Raw genomic sequence first — 19,777 nt, 5'->3', positions numbered from 1 at the left:
GCCACCTCAACATGCTTCACCTCAGACTGTGTCCAGAGACTTCACGTGTGGAATGACAGCCCTTCATCTTCATTACTTGGGTGAGACCTTTCCTTTTATAGTACACTCTAATTTCATCTCAGGTGGTTCACTTTCTAACAAAGTCCCATAACCTAGATATACACCAGTTTCTGTGAGAGAGAGCATATGTTCACACGCATCCATAAACTACTGCAAAATATATACCTGAAAGCAGAAGTACACTAGAGTTTGCAGTGAGTACCCCCCTAACACTTCCTCTCCACTATTCCAAGCTTTGGGTCCATGATTGCTCAACAATTTGTTTGGCTTCATATGTTAACTCTCTTTTCAATCACCAGGTTCCAGATGCCACCAGGGTGCTGGCCAGGCTTCCCTGGACTGAAGACCCCACCAATGTGTCCTGGAGCTCAGCTTCCCCAGAGACACACCCTACTAGGGAAAGAGAGAGGCAGACTGGGAGTATGGACCGACCAGTCAACGCCCATGTTCAGCGGGGAAGCAATTACAGAAGCCAGACCTTCTACCTTCTGCAACCCTCAATGACCCTGGGTCCATGCTCCCAGAGGGATAGAGAATGGGAAAGCTATCAGGGGAGGGGGTGGGTTATGGAGATTGGGTGGTGGGAATTGTGTGGGGTTGTACCCCTCCTACCTTATGGCTTTGTTAATTAATCCTTTCTTAAATAAAAAATAAATTTAAAAAACTAGAGAAAAAGAAATAAAGCTATGTAGACAAACAGTAAAAAAAAAAAAAAAAAAAAAAGATTAGGCTAGGTCCATAAAGTCTGAGTACAGTTATCAAAAGTTTAGTCCCATAAGATAAACAATTATGAGTTGAGGTATAGGTTGCTCATGGCTGAAGAGGGGTCTAAAAGTTTACCAGCTAACCAAGTCACACATGTTCAGTTCCCAGGAGAAGTAGCCATGGCGGATACCTGGAGCACCTCCACCAAGATGCTTCTGACCAGGAGAAGAAGCAGCAGCCAAAGAGAGACAGCTGCTCCAAGTCCCTTGCTTTTATACAGTCCCCTGTGTCCCAGCCTCAGGTTGACGTCATTTGTATGCTAATAGTCCCCAACTCCTGTTGGAGTCACAACAGTACACAAATGTACACATGTGCCTCAGCAAGTGGCTTAAGGTAATGCAACCAAAAAAGACCAGTCAGCTTAACACCTATTACTGAAGCAACTGAATATTCACATACAAAATCATTAAATCTATTAAATAATATAGAATTGTATATTCAAAATAGATCACAGACATGTAAAACCCAAATTATGAAATTTCTCAAAGAAAACACAGAGACTATTTTGCCATAGGAAAAGAGTTCTTAACAAACTCCAAAAGTACAATGCAATGCAAACTCCAAAAGGACAATAGAGCAAGGAGAGGATAAAATTGACTTCACCAAAATGAAAAACGTTTTGAAAGACAAAGGCAAGAGAATAAAAAGACAATTCAGACAGTGGGAGAACAGACTTGCAAAAAATATTGGGATGTGTGTGTGTGTGTGTGTTTCTGTACCTGGAATAGAGAATGCAGAACTCTTTTCCACATAAATTTTAAAGACATCTTCAATGAAACAAATCCAATTACAAAAAAGACTAAGACAAGCATAAACCTATGGGACTTTTCAAAGTTAACCCAATTACCAATTAATGTGATGATAACATTAACTATCGATTGTCTTTTTGAACCCTAAGACAGCAGGAACCTCACATCTCCACTATAGAGCCCCTACTTCCCCCAGTCCTGGAACCATTGGATAGGGCCCACTTTCCCCATATGCCTCTGCCAATCCACATCAAATAATATTTCATCTGCCAATCACAACCTAACCAACACAACAATTGCCACCTCAACATGCTTCACCTCAGACTGTGTCCAGAGAAGACTTCAGGTGTGGAATGACAACCCTTCAGCTTCATTACTCGGGTGAGACCTTTCCTTTCATAGTATACTCTAATTCCATCTCAGATGGTTCACTTTCTAACAAAGTCCCATAACCTAGATATACACCAGTTTCTGTGAGAGAGAGCATATGTTCACACGTATCCATAAACTACTGCAAAATATATACCCGAAAGCAGAAGTACACTAGAGTTTGCAGTGAGTAACCCCTAACACTTCCTCTCCACTATTCCAAGCTTTGGGTCCATGATTGCTCAACAATTTGTTTGGCTTTGTATGTTAACTCTCTTTTCAGTCACCAGGTTCCAGATGTCATCAGGATGCGGCCAGGCTTCCCTGGACTGAAGACCCCACCAATGTGTCCTGGAACTCCACTTCCCCAGAGTCACACCCTACTAGGGAAAGAGAGAGGCAGACTGGGAGTATGGACCGACCAGTCAACGCCCATGTTCAGCGGGGAAGCAATTACAGAAGCCAGACCTTCTACCTTCTGCAACCCACAATGACCCTGGGTCCATGCTCCCAAAGGGATAGAGAATGGGAAAGCTATCAGGGGAGGGGGTGGGTTATGGAGATTGGGTGGTGGGAATTGTGTGGAGTTGTACCCCTCCTACCCTATGGTTTTGTTAATTAATCCTTTCTTAAATAAAAAAGAAAAAAAAAAAAACCTATGGGACTACATCAAATTAGAAAGCTTCTGCATAGCAAAGAAACCATGATCCAAACCAAGAGACCACTCACAGAATGGGAGAAATTCTTTACAAGCCATACATCAGACAAGAGGCTAATAACCAGAATAAATAAAGAGCTTGCCAAACTCAACAACAAGAAAATAAATAACCCCATCCAAAAATGGGGGGAGGCCATGGACAGAATACTCACCACAGAAGAGATCCAAAAGACTGAGAAACACATGAAAAAATGCTCCAAGTCTCTGACTGTCAGAGAAATGCAAATAAAGACAACAATGAGATACCACTTAACAACTGTGAGAATGTCATACATCAGAAAAGGTAGGAGCAGCAAATGCTGGAGAGGTTGTGGGGTCAAAGGAACCCTCCTGCACTGATGGTGGGAATGTCAATTGGTACAGTCTCTGTGGAGATCAGTCTGGAGAACTCTCCGAAGGCTAGAAATGGACCTACCCTATGATCCTGCAATTCCTCTCCTGGGGATATATCTTAAGGAACCCAACACACCCATCCAAAAAGATCTGTGTCCACATATGTTCTTAGCAGCACAATTTGTAATAGACAAAACCTTGAAGCAACCCAGGTGTCCAACAACAGATGAGTGGCTGAGCAAGTTGTGGTCTATATACACAATGGAATACTACTCAGCTATAAAAAATGGTGACTTCATCATTTTCAGCCGATCTTGGACGGACCTTGAAAAAGTCATGTTAAGTGAAATAAGTCAGAAACAGAAGGATGATCTCACTCTCAGGCAGAAGTTGAAAAACAAGATCAGAAGAGAAAACACAAGTAGAACCTGAACTGGAAATGGCATATTGCACCAAAGTAAAAGACTATGGGGTGGGTGGGGAGGGAGGGAAAATACAGGTCCAAAAGGGTAACAGAGGACCTAGTGGGGGTTGTATTGTTATATGGAAAACTAGGAAATGTTATGCATGTACAACTGACTGTATTTACTGTCAAATGTAAAACATTAATTCCAGAATAAAGAAATTAAAAAAACATTTTAAAAATATAAAAAAATAATGTTACTATAAAAGAAAGAACAAAAGAAAGAAAGAAAGAAAGAAAGAAAGAAAGAAAGAAAGAGAAAGAAAATCTGGAGGGCTTATTAGGATGCAGAAAACCTCGGATGTTCCACTTCTAACAAGTTCCCAGGTAATGTCCATCATCTGTGGACTGTATTGTCAAAATAAGTATTGCCTACTGTACAAATATCATCGTCATCAGCATCATCACTGATATTGTCATTTACTTGAGTGTTACCCCACACCAGCTTAGAGGTTTTTTCTCCTCTGTAGTCTTTCCATATCTCCATCAACCTTAAAGAGAAATAACTGTTCTCTTGCCTAAGTTCCCTAGTGATTTATGAATAGAGCAGCAGATCACCTGGTAGACGTATGTGAGAGCTGTCAGTCTGCAGGCATTTTGAGAATTATGGATATATTCATAATCTTGACTGCTGAGGTAGTGCAAAGTGTGTATATATGTCATGACCTATCCAATTGTCTATTGTCTACATATGTTAATTATACATTAATAAAGCTATTTAAAAAAAAAGAGAAAGTGTTAAGCCACAATGTAAGAATATATGCAAGAAAGAAATCAGTCAGGGTCACAGTGGAGTATGATGACCACTTGATGGAGGATGAGGTGTGTTAACACCAAACTTGAGGATATGTGGAACTGTACCCTTGTGATAAAATAATCCTGTTAATTAACATTTCCTCAATAAAGTAATATAAAAAGGAAAACACTCAGGCCTGGAAGATAGCATAATTGTTATGCAAAAGACTTCTCATGCCTAAGTTTCAGAGGTCCCAAATTAAATCTCCACCAATAACATAAGCCAGAGCTGAGCAGTGCTCTGGTAAGGATGGGAGTCAGGGAGGGAGAAAAAGGAGAGGAAAAGAAACAGGCTCAAGGTCAGGAAGAGAGAGCACAGGATTTATAAGTTTGAGACCCCAGAAGGTCCAAATTCAATCCCCAGCACTCCTATATGCGAGCCCTGAGTGATGTTCTGAGCTCTCTGTTTCTCTCTCTTATAAATAAATTAATAAAGAAGCAATTAGATGGGAACAGACCAATTAAGAACTTCCTTGGATAGAAGCAGCAGCAAAAGATACCAGTGCTGGGCCAGCAAAATAGGGTGATTTGGAACAGGTCCATCTAAAAGGACAAGGAAATGAAAAATCCCAATATGAAAAAATATAATAGCCAAGAGAATATGGAAATTTAACTTCTAGAAGTTCCCTCTGTGACAGAATTAAATGCACAAGAAAAGATTTCAGAATCGAAATGTTTTTCACAGAACTTTAGTGGTGAGTGCAGTGTGGAACCATAACATTGTACTTTTAGTAACTTGTAAACCATCATGAAATCACTAATAAAAATTATATTAATGGCAGCACAGAAGTTTGGTGAAAAGTGCAGTGTGGTGTTATACTTGTAATCTTACAATTATGTAAACCACTATTAGTCACAAAAACTTAAATTATATTAAATTTAAAATTTTTCCCACAAAAATAACAACTGAGAATTCCCTCACACCAACAATAGTAACATACTAACCAAAACCTCTTTTAACTATAAGAAAAAACAAAATATTCTTTAAAAAAGATACTGAATTTTATTGTTTTTTTAAAAAAATTTTGCCTCCAGGGTTACTGCTGGGGTTGGGTGCCTGCATTATGAATCCACTGCTCCTAGCGGCCATTTTTCCCTTTTGTTGCCCTTGCTATTTATCATTGTTGTTGTTGTTATTGCTGTCGTTGTTGGATAGAAGAGAGAGAAATTGAGAGAGATGGGGAAGACAGAGAAGAGGAGAGAAAGACAAACACCTGCAAACTGCTTCACCATTTGTGAAGCGATCCCCTGCAGGTGGGGAATCAGGAGCTCAAACTGGGATCCTTAAGCTGGTCTTTGCGCTTGGCGCCATGTGCACTTAACCTGCTGCACTACCACCCAGCCTCTGAACTTTATTATTTTTTTAAGTAGGGTCAAAATGAAACCCAGACTTCACATGAAAGGTAGGCACTCTACCAAATGAGCCACCTCCCTAGCCTCTAAACAAACAATATATATATATATATATATATTTTTTTAATTTTATATGACTCTCTCTGCAGTTCACTGCCAGCACTACAAATCTACCACTCTTGGTGGGCATTTTTCCCTTTTATTTATTTATTTTTTTGTTAATCTTTATCTTTTTCTTGATATGGCAGAGAGAAATTGAGAGGGGTGGGAAAGATAGAGAGGGAGAGAGAAATACATACACCTGAAGACATGTTTCACCATTCCTAAAGCATTCCCCCTATAGGTGGGGAATGGTGATTTGAACCCAGGCCCTTGCACATAGGAACCAGTGTGCTAAGCCAGGTGTGCTACTGACGAGGCCTGTGGAGAAACTTCTATTGAAATGGAAGACTCTGTGTGTGTGCTTTTGGTATCAGGGTTAATATTGGCTTCATAGAAAGTGGAAGGAAGGGGAGTCGGGCAGTGAAAGAGAAGGATAAATATGAAATGATTTCATTCATGGACAGAAGTTGAGAAATAAGAACATGAAAGGGAAACACAAAGTCAGGCTTAGACTCAGTATTACAACAAAGTAAAGGATTCTGGGAAGGAGGAGGTTTTCAGGTCCTGGTGCATGATGGTGAAGGAGGACATAGCTGGGGGTGAGAGAGTTTTTGCAAAAAATTGAGAATTTTACAGATGTATCAACTACTATATTTACTGTAAACTATTAACTCCACTATATATATATATATATATATATATATATATATATATAATGTTTTTTAAGGCAATGCTATGGCCTCCCTCTTGTGCTTTCTCCTTCACATGTACAATCACAATAAACAAGTCTTGGAATGCTAAAGTTTTTCCCATTACCTGCTCTTCCCTCTCCTTTTCTTTGGTCTTACTTCTGTATACTCTAATAGAGGCGACATCCTGGGATGGAATGGCAGAAATCTGATGCAGTGGCATGCTCATCCCAGCCTCCTGTCTGATCTTCTTCTTTACTGAAGAGAGTCTCCAGTGGTAGAGTCATTTTGGGCCATGAATTTCAAGCTGAGACACAAGAAAATAGAAAAGACATGACTAAAGTACATTTCAAATTCCTAACAGTGAGAGCAATATTTAATACTTACATTTATTTACATTTAAACATGTTAGAATTTATACATACTTCATCTTCATTTTTTAAACTTTTTTATTATCTTTGTTTATTTATTGGGTAGAGACAGCCAGGAATCAAGAGAAAAGGGGGGGGGAGCAAGACACCTGCAGCCCTGCTTTATCACTTATGAAGCTTTCCCCCTGTAGGTGGGGATGGGAGGCTTAAACGTGGGCCCTTGTGCACTGTAACATGTGCGTTCAGCCAGGTGCACCACCACCCAGCCCTGAAAGATCTTCCTTCCTTCCTTCATTCCCTCCCTCATCTTTTTTTGTTTTCTTTTTGCCAAATCACTGCTCAGCTTTGGCTTATGGTGAGGCAGGGGTTTGAGCCTGGTACCTAGGAGCCTCAGGCATGAAAGTCTCTTTGCATAACCATTATGCTATTTATCCCTACCTTCATCTTCAAAAAAGACAGATATTAGTGCCAAAGGGGGAACATCCTAATTTTTCCTGTAAAAGCATATTTTCATGTGAGCACGTTTTTCCATGTGAGTTCCTAAGAGAATTTTCTACTGGATTATTACATTTTAAATATAACAGCATCATCCTATAATAAGAACATTTTTAAGTTAAACATTCATTTTCTTGAATAAGCAGTTATCCTGGCATAAATAGTGATATTTTCTTAATGCTGCTACTCTTAAATTCACATAATGGTAAGATTAAGAATTAAAAAATATAAAATACATCTCTGATATTTATAAATCATGTTTACTCCTCCAAAGGTCTAGACTCTCTAGGTCTGTAGCTGCCAAACGTTCCCTGTAAATGATCATAATTAAATAGTCTATGCATTATGAGCCATATTTGTCATAAATCCATTCATCAGTTATAGAATAAAGGCAGTCATAATTAGTATCAATGAATGGGAATGGTTCTGTTGGAGTAAAACTTTACTTACAGAAAAAGATGATTAATCAGATTTGATCCATTGGGCTGTTGTTTACTGGTCTCTGCTCTAAAGGATTTTTCAGGAATAATGAGAATTTTCACTGACATTTTTTGAACCATATGGAAAAGGTTGCGCTTGGGTAAAACAATTTCTGAGTAAGATTCCATGGTTCCAGGCACCCTGACACATTCTTTTTTTACTTTTGTCTATGTTCTTCCCAATTGTCTAGTAATATTATTTTGTGTTCTCTTATACTACACCCCTGAGATCTTATCAAATGCTGTATGCAAAGCTTATTAAATATGCACCATCCAGATTATCCATAAGGGTTAATGCAGGAGTGTTGCATGTTGCTGGAAGTTTTATAAAGGATGGATACCTTGAAGAAAAAGATTAAACTTTTAATTTGGGGGTTTCCATTTATTAATAATTTATTGAGGAGTGAAACAGTAGGCAAGGACAGTAAATAGTAGGGACTCAGAACCCTAAGGTCACATTAAGTAGAAATCATGGATTTTCCCTCTCTCGGAGCTCTACTCTGTATTTGTGAGGCTGGTACCTCCTTTGATAATGTTGTTAACCAAGCTATAGAGCAACAAAACTCACAAAAATAATTTCTCTCATCCTTTTCTGCTCAAGTAGTCAAACAACATAAAGAAGTAATTAAAGAGAAGGGATTAACATGTATGAGAAAGTGAACTTAAATATTCTTTATAATTTAGCTTTATAATGAGTGATCACTAACAACAACAACAACAAAAAAAAAAACTAAAGTAGATGATGTCAGTGTGTAGATGTTAGAGCTCCAACTACCACTCTATTTCAAATCTTTGATGAGCCAAGTAGGCACTGTGCCCTAAACTTCTCTTGAATATTTAGGTTTGTGTCATAAAAGCAAGAAGCACTTACTGAGTTGTCTTACACTCTCTGAGAAATTACAATAAGCAGTGGTGAGCAGTTTTATCATCATTAATACATTCAAATCCTCTATCACTGATGAATGGACTCTTGGTTAAACTATCCATGCCTAAAGCCCCAGCACTTATCATGTCAATAGCTGCCTTTGGTGTTTCTGGTATAATCATCATTATTACATCATTGGTACATATCCATGACAAGCCTGGGGAGGGCCATTCACAAAAGAGAAACATCAACATGAGAGGTGTTTTTTTTTTTTTTTTAGTATTTTTGCTTGGCTTTTAAAAGCTCTCGATCCTTAAAGATATCTAACCTACTCTTCTAATATGTACCCCTTGTAACAGACCAGAAATTTTGCCTGAAGCAATTCCTCTCTAGTGCCAGACACATTTAAAATAATGATATTCATTTTAAAAACCAAACTAGAGAATAGACTAAGCCATTTTGGAGGGCACTGAGAATTGAACCCAGGGCGTTCATAACAACCACTTGTTCTCCCTCTGAGCAATATCCCAGTTCAGACCATGACTCATATGAAAAGTATAAAGCAAGTATCACTCATACTATTTTCACTGCATAAATTCAAAATGTCTATATCTTTTCACTCATTAAGTGCAATAATTAAACTCCCTCACTATGCCTAATAATCTATGCATGATCACTTTGATTCCACAAAAGTCAAAATGCAAAACATATCACACCTAATATGAGCATCCCTATATAGAAGAAATGGACTGATAAATCCTGGGATGTCAACCCTTCAGCTCCATTACTCTGGTAAGAGCTTTCCTAGATCACAGGACACACCTTAATTCCATTTCTGGTGGCACACTTCCTAACAAAGCTATAGAACCTAGATAAAGACCAGGGCCCATGAGCTAGAGCAGTTGTGCACATGTATCCATAAGTTAAGGTAAAATATATATACCTTAAAGCAAACGTGCAAAATAGTTTGCAGTGAGTCAATAAGTGCAACAAGAGAGTAGAAAGACCTAAAAAAGATACCATAAAGGTACTTAATCAAATAGTTTCTACTTAGACCTGGATAACCTCTTCACCTACTTCCTATTTCATTTCCCTCAATCACTCTAAGGCTAACCCAGTCAGATAAAGTAAGGACTACAAAAGCTGAATAAGGGCAAGAGACTGGCATATTTAATGATGGTTCTTTTGGTCATTACTAGGCCAACCCATCATCTGGGGCCTTAGTCAGGGAATCCTGGGATTCCCAAACATACATGATGGCCCTAGACCTCTAGCAGATCCTTCTCTCCACTGTCACTGGTCAGCTCCAACAGGAAGAGCATTGTGGACCCTCTTGTGGGCCTCTGCAGGGTCTTGCCCTCAATGTGGAACAAAAATGGTAGGGACTGCCCCACTCTCCCATGAGAGTGGGCTGGAGTTGGTGTATTGCACAAAAGTAAAAGACTCTGGTGGGGGTGGAGGAAATCAGGTCCTGGAACATGATGACAGAGGAGGACCTAGGAGGGAGGTTAGAGTGTTACGTAGAAAACTGAGAAATGTTATACATGTATCAACTACTGTATTTTACTGTCAACTGTAAACCATTAATCCCCCCAATAAAGAAAAAAATATTTTCCTTTGTGCTATCACTAATTTTCCAGATGAGATAGAGGTGGTGATGGCTGTTATATTAACATCTTCTGATTTTGAGAAAAGAGAAGAGAATAAAGTAGCAACAGAAATGCTAAATCTTAAATCTATTTAATACTAATGATGTGATGTTGGACAAACTGATAAATCTCAATAACTGTCTCTTTTAACTTCTTTATTCGAGAATTGTTTTACATTCAACAGTAAATACAATAGTTTTCACATGCATAACATTTCTCAGTTTTCCATATAGCAATACAACCCCCACTAGGTCCTCTGTCATCCTTCTTAGACCAGTATTCTCCCCCCTCCCACCCCAGAGTTTTTTACTTTGGTGCAATACGCCAATTCCAGTTCAGGTTCTACTTGTGTTTTGTCTTCTGATCTTGTTTTTCAACTTCTGCCTGAGAGTGAGATCATCCCATATTCTTTTTTTTTATTAGTGATTTAATAATGATTGACAAGATTGTCGGATAAGAGTGGTACAATTCCATACAATTCCTGCCACCAGAGTTTCACATCCCATCCCCCGCATTGGGAGCTTCCCTATTCTTTATCCCTTTGGAAATATGGACCAAAGGTCTTTATGGGGTACAGAAGGCAGAGGTCTGGCTCCTGTAATTGTTTCTTTGCTAGAAATGGGCATTGACAGATAGATCCATAACCTCCACCTGTTTTTTATCTTTCCCTAATGGAGTAGAGCTCTGGGAAGTTGAGGTTCCAGGACATATTGTGAGGGCTTTTCTTACATAAAACAGAAAGGTATTATCTCTATTCAGTTCACAAAGTTGTTGTGAAGATTAAGTAAAATTGTATCCATATACAGAAATCTAAAGGCTCTTAACATCAGCACTTTTTCCAGCCTGATTTTTCAAGCATTGGGGAAAATTTCTCACAGTCTCACAAAGGTTCTTTTGTGTGTTTTGACTTTCCTGTACTATTTGTTATCTTTATTCTCACACCAGACTGACACAACTGGGACCTCAAATGCCTTCTGGTACTTCTTTAGGACCATTAACAACATGTCTCTGAAGAGAACCAAGTTTTACAATGCCATTCCTTTAAAGGGGAGAGGTAAATAACCACAGTCCAGAAGATTACCAAAAACCAAGTTGTTCTATGTGATTTCCAGACAGTCAAGATAAATGACGATTTTGATCACAATACTGGTGACAAACACAGATAACAAAGAGGCAGTCAGGAAAAGACAAAAGACATGACATCTGTAAACTCCCGGGGGGGGGGGGGATGGTCACCCAAGTACATATGCCTCCCTGTACCCATACTCACAAGGTGCCAGGGAGTACCCTGATCTGCCCCCACTGAGTTGTTGAAACTTAATCATAAGTATGATCCACATAAAAAACGAGAAGTTTACTTGGTAGAGCACACAATCACAAGTTTAAGGACCTAAGTTCAAATTCCTGGTCCCTACACAAACAGTGTTGGCAGGTATCTCCTCTCTCTCTCTCTGTCTCTCTCTGTTTCTCTCTCTCTCTCTCTTCCTCCCTCTCTCTCTCTGTCTCTCGCTCGCTCTCTCCTTCCTGCCCCCCTCTCTCTTTTCCTTTCCCTTGATATCTCTTTCTTTCTGTTTACCTGTATCAAAAAGAAAAAAAAAAAGGCTTCTGGGACAGTGGAGTCATTTTGGCACCAATGATAATGCTGGGAGCAAGATAAAAATAAAATAAAGAGAATCTTGTGCACAGCAGTTAACAGACACTGTAAGTTCACCCAGTAGAATACACACTTTACCATGAGCAAAACTCAGGATTCAATCCCTGACAACAAATGGGAGCAGCACGAACAATATCAGGGCACTCCAAGTATAGTGGAGAGGGTCTGAGATGTCTCTCCACCCGCTCCTATCTATATGGCTGGCTCTCTCCTCCTCTCCCAATCTGAAATTAAAAAAAAAAAAAAAGGAAAATCCACCAGAGATAGGTAAAATGACATATGCATGAGGTTCAAGTGTCACACATACACACACAGAGAAAAGCAGGTGGCCAAATTACACACACTTTATAACTATGTTAATACACACAGAAGTTAAAAAAAAAATCCTAGAAGGAAATTCATAAAAATGCTAACTGCCAATTTAGTGGTGTGAAAATATGTCTTTTATTCCTGTATTTTATAAACCATCAGCAATTTAAAAAAAAACAGTTTAAATGTGTATTTTGGAAGAATTAAAAACTCAAACCATTTGTGGGTCAGGCAGTAGTGCGAAACGCAAGGACCAGAGTAAGGATCCCGGTTCCAGCCCCTGACTCTCCACCAGGGAGAGTAGGGGAGAGTAGGGGAGTCGATTCATAAGAAGTGAAGCAGATCTGCACGTGTCTTTCTCTCCCCATCTCTGTCTTCCCTTCCTCTCTTCATTTCTCTCTGCCCTATCCAACAATGATGACATCAGTAACAAAAACAATAGTAACTACAACAATAAAACAAGGGCAACAAAAGGAAATAAATAAATATTTTTTAAAAACTCAAACCATTCATCTCATATAGGCTGATGACAGTCAAAATGTATTATTAATACACAACTCTGAAAGGGCATGTTTTATAAAATAAGTACTCTTATTAAAGCTTACTGAAATTCAATTCTAATTTTCTTACAAGAATAAAATAGAAAGATGTGTTCTCAGGACACCAATGCTGTCAACTATTACAATGCTAGCTTTTTGTTTGTTTTTTTGTTTTGCCTTTTCACTCTACCGCCTATTGTCTATTAGCAATGTTTTATTTCTTGAATGGTTCTTACAGAATTCTGCTGCACAGAGGTCTTATATTTTATACATTCCCTTTATGGACAACTAACCTATACAAATATTTAAGCACTAGACATCTTTGTGCATTACTGCATTTAGGAGGCTATTTCTATAGAGTGAATTATTAGACTTGGAATGACTAGGTTAAAGGCATCTACTTTTTAACTTCTGCTTACTACTTTCAAATTGCCCTCCAAGTCCAGGAAAACAAAACCAAAAAGCACACACATAAAGGAAAACCAATCAACCCTCCCTCCAAAACACAAATGTATTTTATTGCTGCTTTAATTTGCATTTCTTCTCTTTTTCTTAATTTTTCTTTATAAAATGGAAACACTGACAAGAGCATAGGATAAGAGGGGTACAATTCCACACAATTCCCACCACCAGAACTCCATATCCCATCCCTTCCCCTGATAGCTTTCCTATTCTTTAACTTTCTGGGAGGATGGACCCAGGGTCATTATGGGGCGCATTTCTTTATGCATCATAATTTATATACTTTATTGGGGGTTAATGGCTTACAGTACAATTGTTGATATAAAGGTCCAACCTCTCATCACTCCATGGTAGATGTCTAGAAGAGAATTACTCCCCCAACCTAGTTCCATTTCCCCCTTCATACACCAGGACCCCAGCACCCCTCTATCCTGTCCTTTTCTCACCTTCCTGAGTCTTTTGCTGTGGTGCAATCCACCAAAAGCAATCGAGTTTCACCTTGTGTTTTCCCTTGCTATTCTAGTTCCTTTTTAAAATTTTTTTTAATTTTCTTTTTGTTTTCCTTTTTATTGTTGTAGATATTATTGGTGTTATTGATGTCATCATTGTTGGATAGGACAGAGAGAAATGGAGAGAGGAAGGGAAGACAGAGAGGGAGAGAAAGATAGACACCTGCAGACCTGCTTTACCGCTTGTGAAGCGACTCCCCTGCAGGTGGGGAGCCGGGGGCTGGAACCAGGATCCTTGAGCTGGTCCTTTATACTTCCTTATTTTTAAGGTTTTCCTCTAATATTTCTGTAGTCTTTGTCCTTAAAGCACAGGATAGTGTGGGAAAAGTTCACTGGGATTATGTTTTGCCTTGCAAGCAGTCCAAGGTTGAGCCCCGCCACCACATGGGATATCATACCACTAGAGGAAACTCACTCTTCTATAGGATTGAGTGAGTGAGTGAGTGAGTGAGTGAGTGAGTGAGTGAGTGAGTGAGGTGAGTGAAAAAAGCAGCCACAGAGTGGTGACAATGCATGTGTGAAGTCATAGGGATAGATTACCTTTCTTTGCTGTGCTTTATTACAACTACTTTTACTCCAAAAGTACTGATTTTGGAGACAGAATTATTTGGTGTGGTACAAATTTTGAGACCCAGGTGGTAGAAGGGGTGTCGGTGGCATACCAGGTTTAAATGCACATAGTGCAAAGCGCAAGGTCCTGCCCAAGAATCCCGTTCCAGCCCCTGGCTCCCCACCCACAGAGGGGGTCACTTCACAAGTGTGAAGCAGATCTGCAGGTGTCTCTCTGTCTCTTTCCTTTTCTATCTCTCTCCCCTCTCAATTTCTCTCTGTCCTGTCCAGTACAAGGAAAAAAAAAATGAACACCAGGAGCAGTGGATTCATAGTTCAGGCACCCAGGCCCAGCGATAACCTTGGAGGCAAAAATAAATAAAATAAAATAAAATTGTGAGACCTTAATAATATGCTCATGTCATATTATTTCAAGTGTGTATACTTTCCACAAAATGTGACTATACTGGAATGGTGTTTACACACAGCAATATGGAATGCCCAGTACTTAAGTGCTGGCAAACAGAAGCATAACTCTGTAACATGGCAAACAAAGGGAGGTTAGCACTTGTCCACTGTCAGGAAAGATGAGCTTCTTCCCAGAATATAGAAGGCTCTCGACTGTTTAGTTTTTTTTTTTTTCAATATATCATTGTCCTGAGACTACAACAGAAAGATATCTATGATAAGGAACTCTCATCTTTCATAAAACAGAGAACAGTTAACAATGCTTACTAGTTCATTTTTTCTCTCTCTTATGGTTATGAACAAAACTCTTGTTCCAAAATAGTAAAATCCTTCTTTACACCAGAGAAGAATGATCATTTCTCTCTTAATAGAGTTTCTTGTATGAAAGAAGTTTGTGTGATTCAGATCCAGCCACAGATCAGGTATTTTTGCTACTTAAAACAATAATTATGGGGCCAAGCAGTGGTGGATCTGGTTGAGTACACACATTACCATGCACAAGGATCCAGGTTCAAACCCCTAGTTCCCACCTGCATGAGGGAGGCTCCACCAGCTGTGAAGCACTGCTACAGGTGTCTTTCTCTTTCTCTGACTCCCTCTACCCTCTCAATTGCTCTCTGCCCTATCACAGAAAAATAAAAAATAAGAAAAAAATTAACGAAAGTTAAATTAAAATTAAAAAGACAAATGTTCACTGTAAAAGTTCCCCAGATTCCTGCCAATAATCCTACACACTTGCCTGCTGCCCTAACCTTGCAAGGATTATGCAAATTGTATATCATGCAGTTCAAAAGGTGAAGCAGATAGTTTCAAGTAAATTCTGGGAATTTACTTGAGCTCATGGCCTTTCTCACCTGGAAATGACAGATTGACTTCTTCTCTTCCAATCTGTATCCCTTAATTCTTTGCTCTTGTCTGATTGCTTTGGCAAGAACTTCCAATATTGTGTTAAGTAGTAATGATGATAGTGGACAGTCCTGTTTAGTTCCTGATCTGAGGGGCAATGCTTCTCTACATTGAGTATTATGTTGGCTGTAGGTTTGCTGTATATGGACACCACTAGCTTAAAGAAATTACCATCTATTCCCATTTTTGTAGTGTTTTGATCATGAAAGAATGCTAAAACAATATCAGAACAGGGTAACAAAATAGATGAACTCCAGAAAACAGTAGAGGGGAGAGAGAATACAATAAATGAGGCTGAAGACAGAATTAGCAAGATCGAGAACAAATTAGAGACAACTAAAAAAGAAGTAAGAGATCTCAAAAAGAGATTAAGAGATACTGAAAACAACAGCAGAGACCTATGGGATGACTTCAAAAGAAATAATATATGCATTATTGGCTTAACAGAGGAAGAAAAAGAGGGAGGGGAAGGAAGCATTCTACAGGACATAATAGCTGAGAACTTCTCTAGTCTAGCCAATATTAAAGACATAAAGTTTCAGAAGCCTAGAGGTACCCAAACAGAATTAACCCAGACTTAAAGACACCAAGACACATCATATTTAGAATGGAAAGTAATAAAGATAAAGAAAGGATCCTGAAGGCTGCAAGAGAAAAACAAAGAGTCACCTACAGAGGAAAACTCATTGAGATTAGCAGCAGACTTCTCCACACAAACACTACAGGCCAGAAGAGAATAGCGAGATATCTATGGAGAGTTCAATAAAAAAAGGCTATCAATCAAGAATATGGTATCCTACTAGACTGTCATTCAGACTAGATGGAGGCATAAAAATCTTCTCAGACAAGCAACAGTTGAAAGAATCAACTATCACCAATCCTGCCCTGAAAGAAGTTCTGAAAAGTCTCCTATAAATGTTAGACCACCATAAATAGGCCATATAATGAACACTATAAAAATATACAAGAATGGCATTTAAAATATCTTATTTGATATCAAAAAATGTCAATGGCCTGAATTCACCTATAAAGAGGCACAGAGTAGGAAGATGGATCATAAAACACAACCCAACAATATGCTGTGTACAGGAAACCCACCTAACACAAGAAGACAAACACAGACTCAAAGTGAAAGGATGGAAAACTATCATACAAGCCAATGGCCCACAAAAAAGGGGATAAACAGCTATTCTCATATCTGACATGATAAGACTTTAAAATCTGCCGGACTAGCATGAGGATATTTTTTCCCAGGCACGTGCTCTCTGGGTTGGAGAGAACTCGCCTGGAGCCAACCTGGGCTGCTGCTTACTCAGCAACACGAGAGAGCAGGAACTCGTGGCAGAGCAGGAATGCAATGCCTTTATTGATCAGAGACACAATGCTTTTTATATCTTAGAAATCAGAAATGACAAGTTGGAAAAGGGGATGGAGAAAAGGAAAGAATGGGCTAATGGTAGAAACCCCCTTAGCAACTGTTGCGAAGGTTTTAACGGGTTGGATTAATTAATACCCTGAAGGCAGGATGGGTCTCAGACATAACAATGATTATGTAAATAGACTATAGTATCAGCAATGGAGGATGGAACAGATGGGGGGGGCTGGCTTAAGGCCTGACAAAAATCAATAAAATTTTAAAAGATATGAGTGGACATTACATAATGGTCAGAGGATCAAGTCAGTCAAGAAGACTCAACAATTATTAATATCTATGTACCCTATGAGAAACCATCTGAATACATCAAACATCTATTGAAAGAGCTAAAACAATATATTAACAGCAACACAACAATAGTAGGGGAATTCACCACCCCACTCTCTCAACTGGACAGATCATCCAGGCAGAAAACCAATAAAGAAATGAGGGAGCTAAGTGAGAGATAGATAAACTAGAACTAGTGGAAATTTTCAGAGTCATTCACCCCAAAAAACTGTAATACACATTCTACTCAAGTCCATGTGGGTCATTCTCAAGGATAGACTATATGTTAGGCCACAAAGAAGAGACTCAGCAAATTCAACAGCACTGAAATCATCCCAAGCATCTTCTCAGACCACAGTGGAATCAAACTAACACTTAACAATCAACAAAAGATTAGTAATAGTCCCAAAATGGAAGCTCAATAGTCACTACTTAACAACTACTGGGTCAAAGAAGAAATAAAGAAAGAAATCAAAATGTTTTGAGAGTTCAATGAAAATGAACACACAAGATACCAAAATATTTGGGATACAGCTTCGGCAGTACTGAGAGGGAAGTTCATATCCATACAAGCACACACTAGGAAACAAGAAAAACACAAATATACAGCCTGATTGCATATCTTAAAGACCTAGAAGAAGAACAAAGGAACCCTAAAGCAACCAGAAGGACAGAAATAAGTAAACTGAGGGCAGAAATAAATAGCACTGAAAATAAGAAAACCATACAAAAGATCAACAGAAGTAAATGTTGGTTCTTTGAAAGAGTGAACAAAAATGACAAACCTTTAGCCAGACTCACAAAGTGAAAAAGGGAGAACACCCAAATAAATCAGATTGTAAATCAAAGAGGAGATGCCACAACAACACCACAGAAATTCAATATATCATGCGAGGCTTCTATGAAGAATTACATGCCACCAAGCTAGAGAACCTGGAATAAATGGTCAATTTCCTAGATACCTATGGACTGCCACAATTAAATAAAGAAGAACTACATAACATGAATAGGCCTATCACAGCTAATGAAATTGAAACAGTTATTAAAAACCTTCCCAAGAATAAAAGTCCTGGACCAGATGGTTTTACAAATGAATTCTACAACATTTTCAAAGAAGAACTAACACCTCTACTTTTAAAAGTCTTCCAGAAGATGGAAGACACTGGAATACTCCCTTCCAGCTTCTATGAAGCCAAAAGCAGACAGGAACACAACCAAAAAATATATATATACAGACCAATATCTCTGAGGAACATAGATACTAAAATATTGAACAAAATTCTAGCCAACCTAATAAAGCAGTATATTCAAAAGATTGTTCATCATGACCAAGTGGGGTTTATCCCAGGGATGCAAGGTTGGTTTAATATATGAAAATCAATCAACATGATCCACCACATCAATAAAAGCAAGACCAAAAACCACATGGTCATATCAAAAGATGGAGAGAAAGCCTTTGACAAAATACAATATCCCTTTATGATCAAAACACTACAAAAAATGGGAATAGATGAAAAATTCCTGAAGAGAGTGGAGTCTATATATGGCAAACCTACATCCAACATCATACTCAATGGTGAAAACCTGGAAGCATTTCCCCTCACATCAAGTACTAGACATGGCTGCCCACTATCACCATTACTATTCACCATAGTGTTGGAAGTTCCTGCCATAGCAATCAAGCAGGAGTAAGAAAATAAAGTCATAATATGCTCGCAAGATGGTGACTGAGAAGCTTCTAGTGGCTTGAGCTCCTACAACATCTGCTGGAAACAGTAGGATTTTTTGCCTTTAGCAGGACAGTGAATAAGGGGTCCTAGCTGTGACACCTAGGAGGTGACTATAACTCAATTTGGGTTATAAAATAGAGAAAAAAGAAAGGAAAAAAATTTTTTAAATTATTATTCCCGAAGCGCATCCCAGGCCCCCTATAACCAGACCCTGGGGGCCAGAAAACTGCTCCTAGCAAGCTCCCCTGCTGAGCTTCTACTTTACCAAGATTCCTGGCTTACAAGGAGTGTCATTCCAATTCCAATCCTGTTTCTTTCTGAAACCCTTGGCCCTTTTTCTTTCTAAGTGGCCAATTCCATCTATAAATATTCGACCAAGCAGACCCTTACACAGAGAGGGAAAAACTGCCTAAGATGTTTTTTGTTTGTTTGTTTTATTTTCTTAACAATCAGCTGCCTCTGCTTAGGGGGCCTGAGGCAATCTGGAGCCATCCAACCTGAAGACAGGACAGGTTTTTTACTCTATTCTATTTTATTATTAATACTATATATATTCGTATGCCTTTCACCCACTCCTTCAGGTTGACCAGAATTAACTCTTAGTGTATTTTTCATTGCTAGGGGACTGGGTGTCTTATCCATTGGAGGAGGAACTTGTTTCTCTTTTCATACTTCTCCTAACCACTCTACCCCT

At 38.8% G+C, this 19,777-nt stretch overlaps 1 protein-coding gene across 10 annotated transcripts in view; it reads right to left on the bottom strand.

Annotated features, from left to right (window-relative positions):
* The window catches only part of MARCHF8 (membrane associated ring-CH-type finger 8), a 138,256-nt gene that overhangs the window by 86,471 nt on the left and 32,008 nt on the right, over nucleotides 1-19,777 (bottom strand). For all 10 annotated transcript variants that reach the window (XM_060191693.1, XM_060191710.1, XM_060191738.1 and 7 more), the window contains exon 2: nucleotides 6,524-6,703. In XM_060191693.1, coding sequence (XP_060047676.1) covers nucleotides 6,524-6,625 — 102 coding nt within the window. In that variant the 5' untranslated portion in view covers nucleotides 6,626-6,703. The remainder of the gene's footprint in view (nucleotides 1-6,523; nucleotides 6,704-19,777) is intronic.

The sequence above is a fragment of the Erinaceus europaeus genome, chromosome 1 (genome assembly GCF_950295315.1).
Source record: "Erinaceus europaeus chromosome 1, mEriEur2.1, whole genome shotgun sequence".
Classification (NCBI taxonomy): Eukaryota; Metazoa; Chordata; class Mammalia; order Eulipotyphla; family Erinaceidae; genus Erinaceus; species Erinaceus europaeus.
The sequence above is the reverse complement of the archived record's forward strand: the minus strand, read 5'-3'. Positions and strand labels throughout refer to the sequence as shown.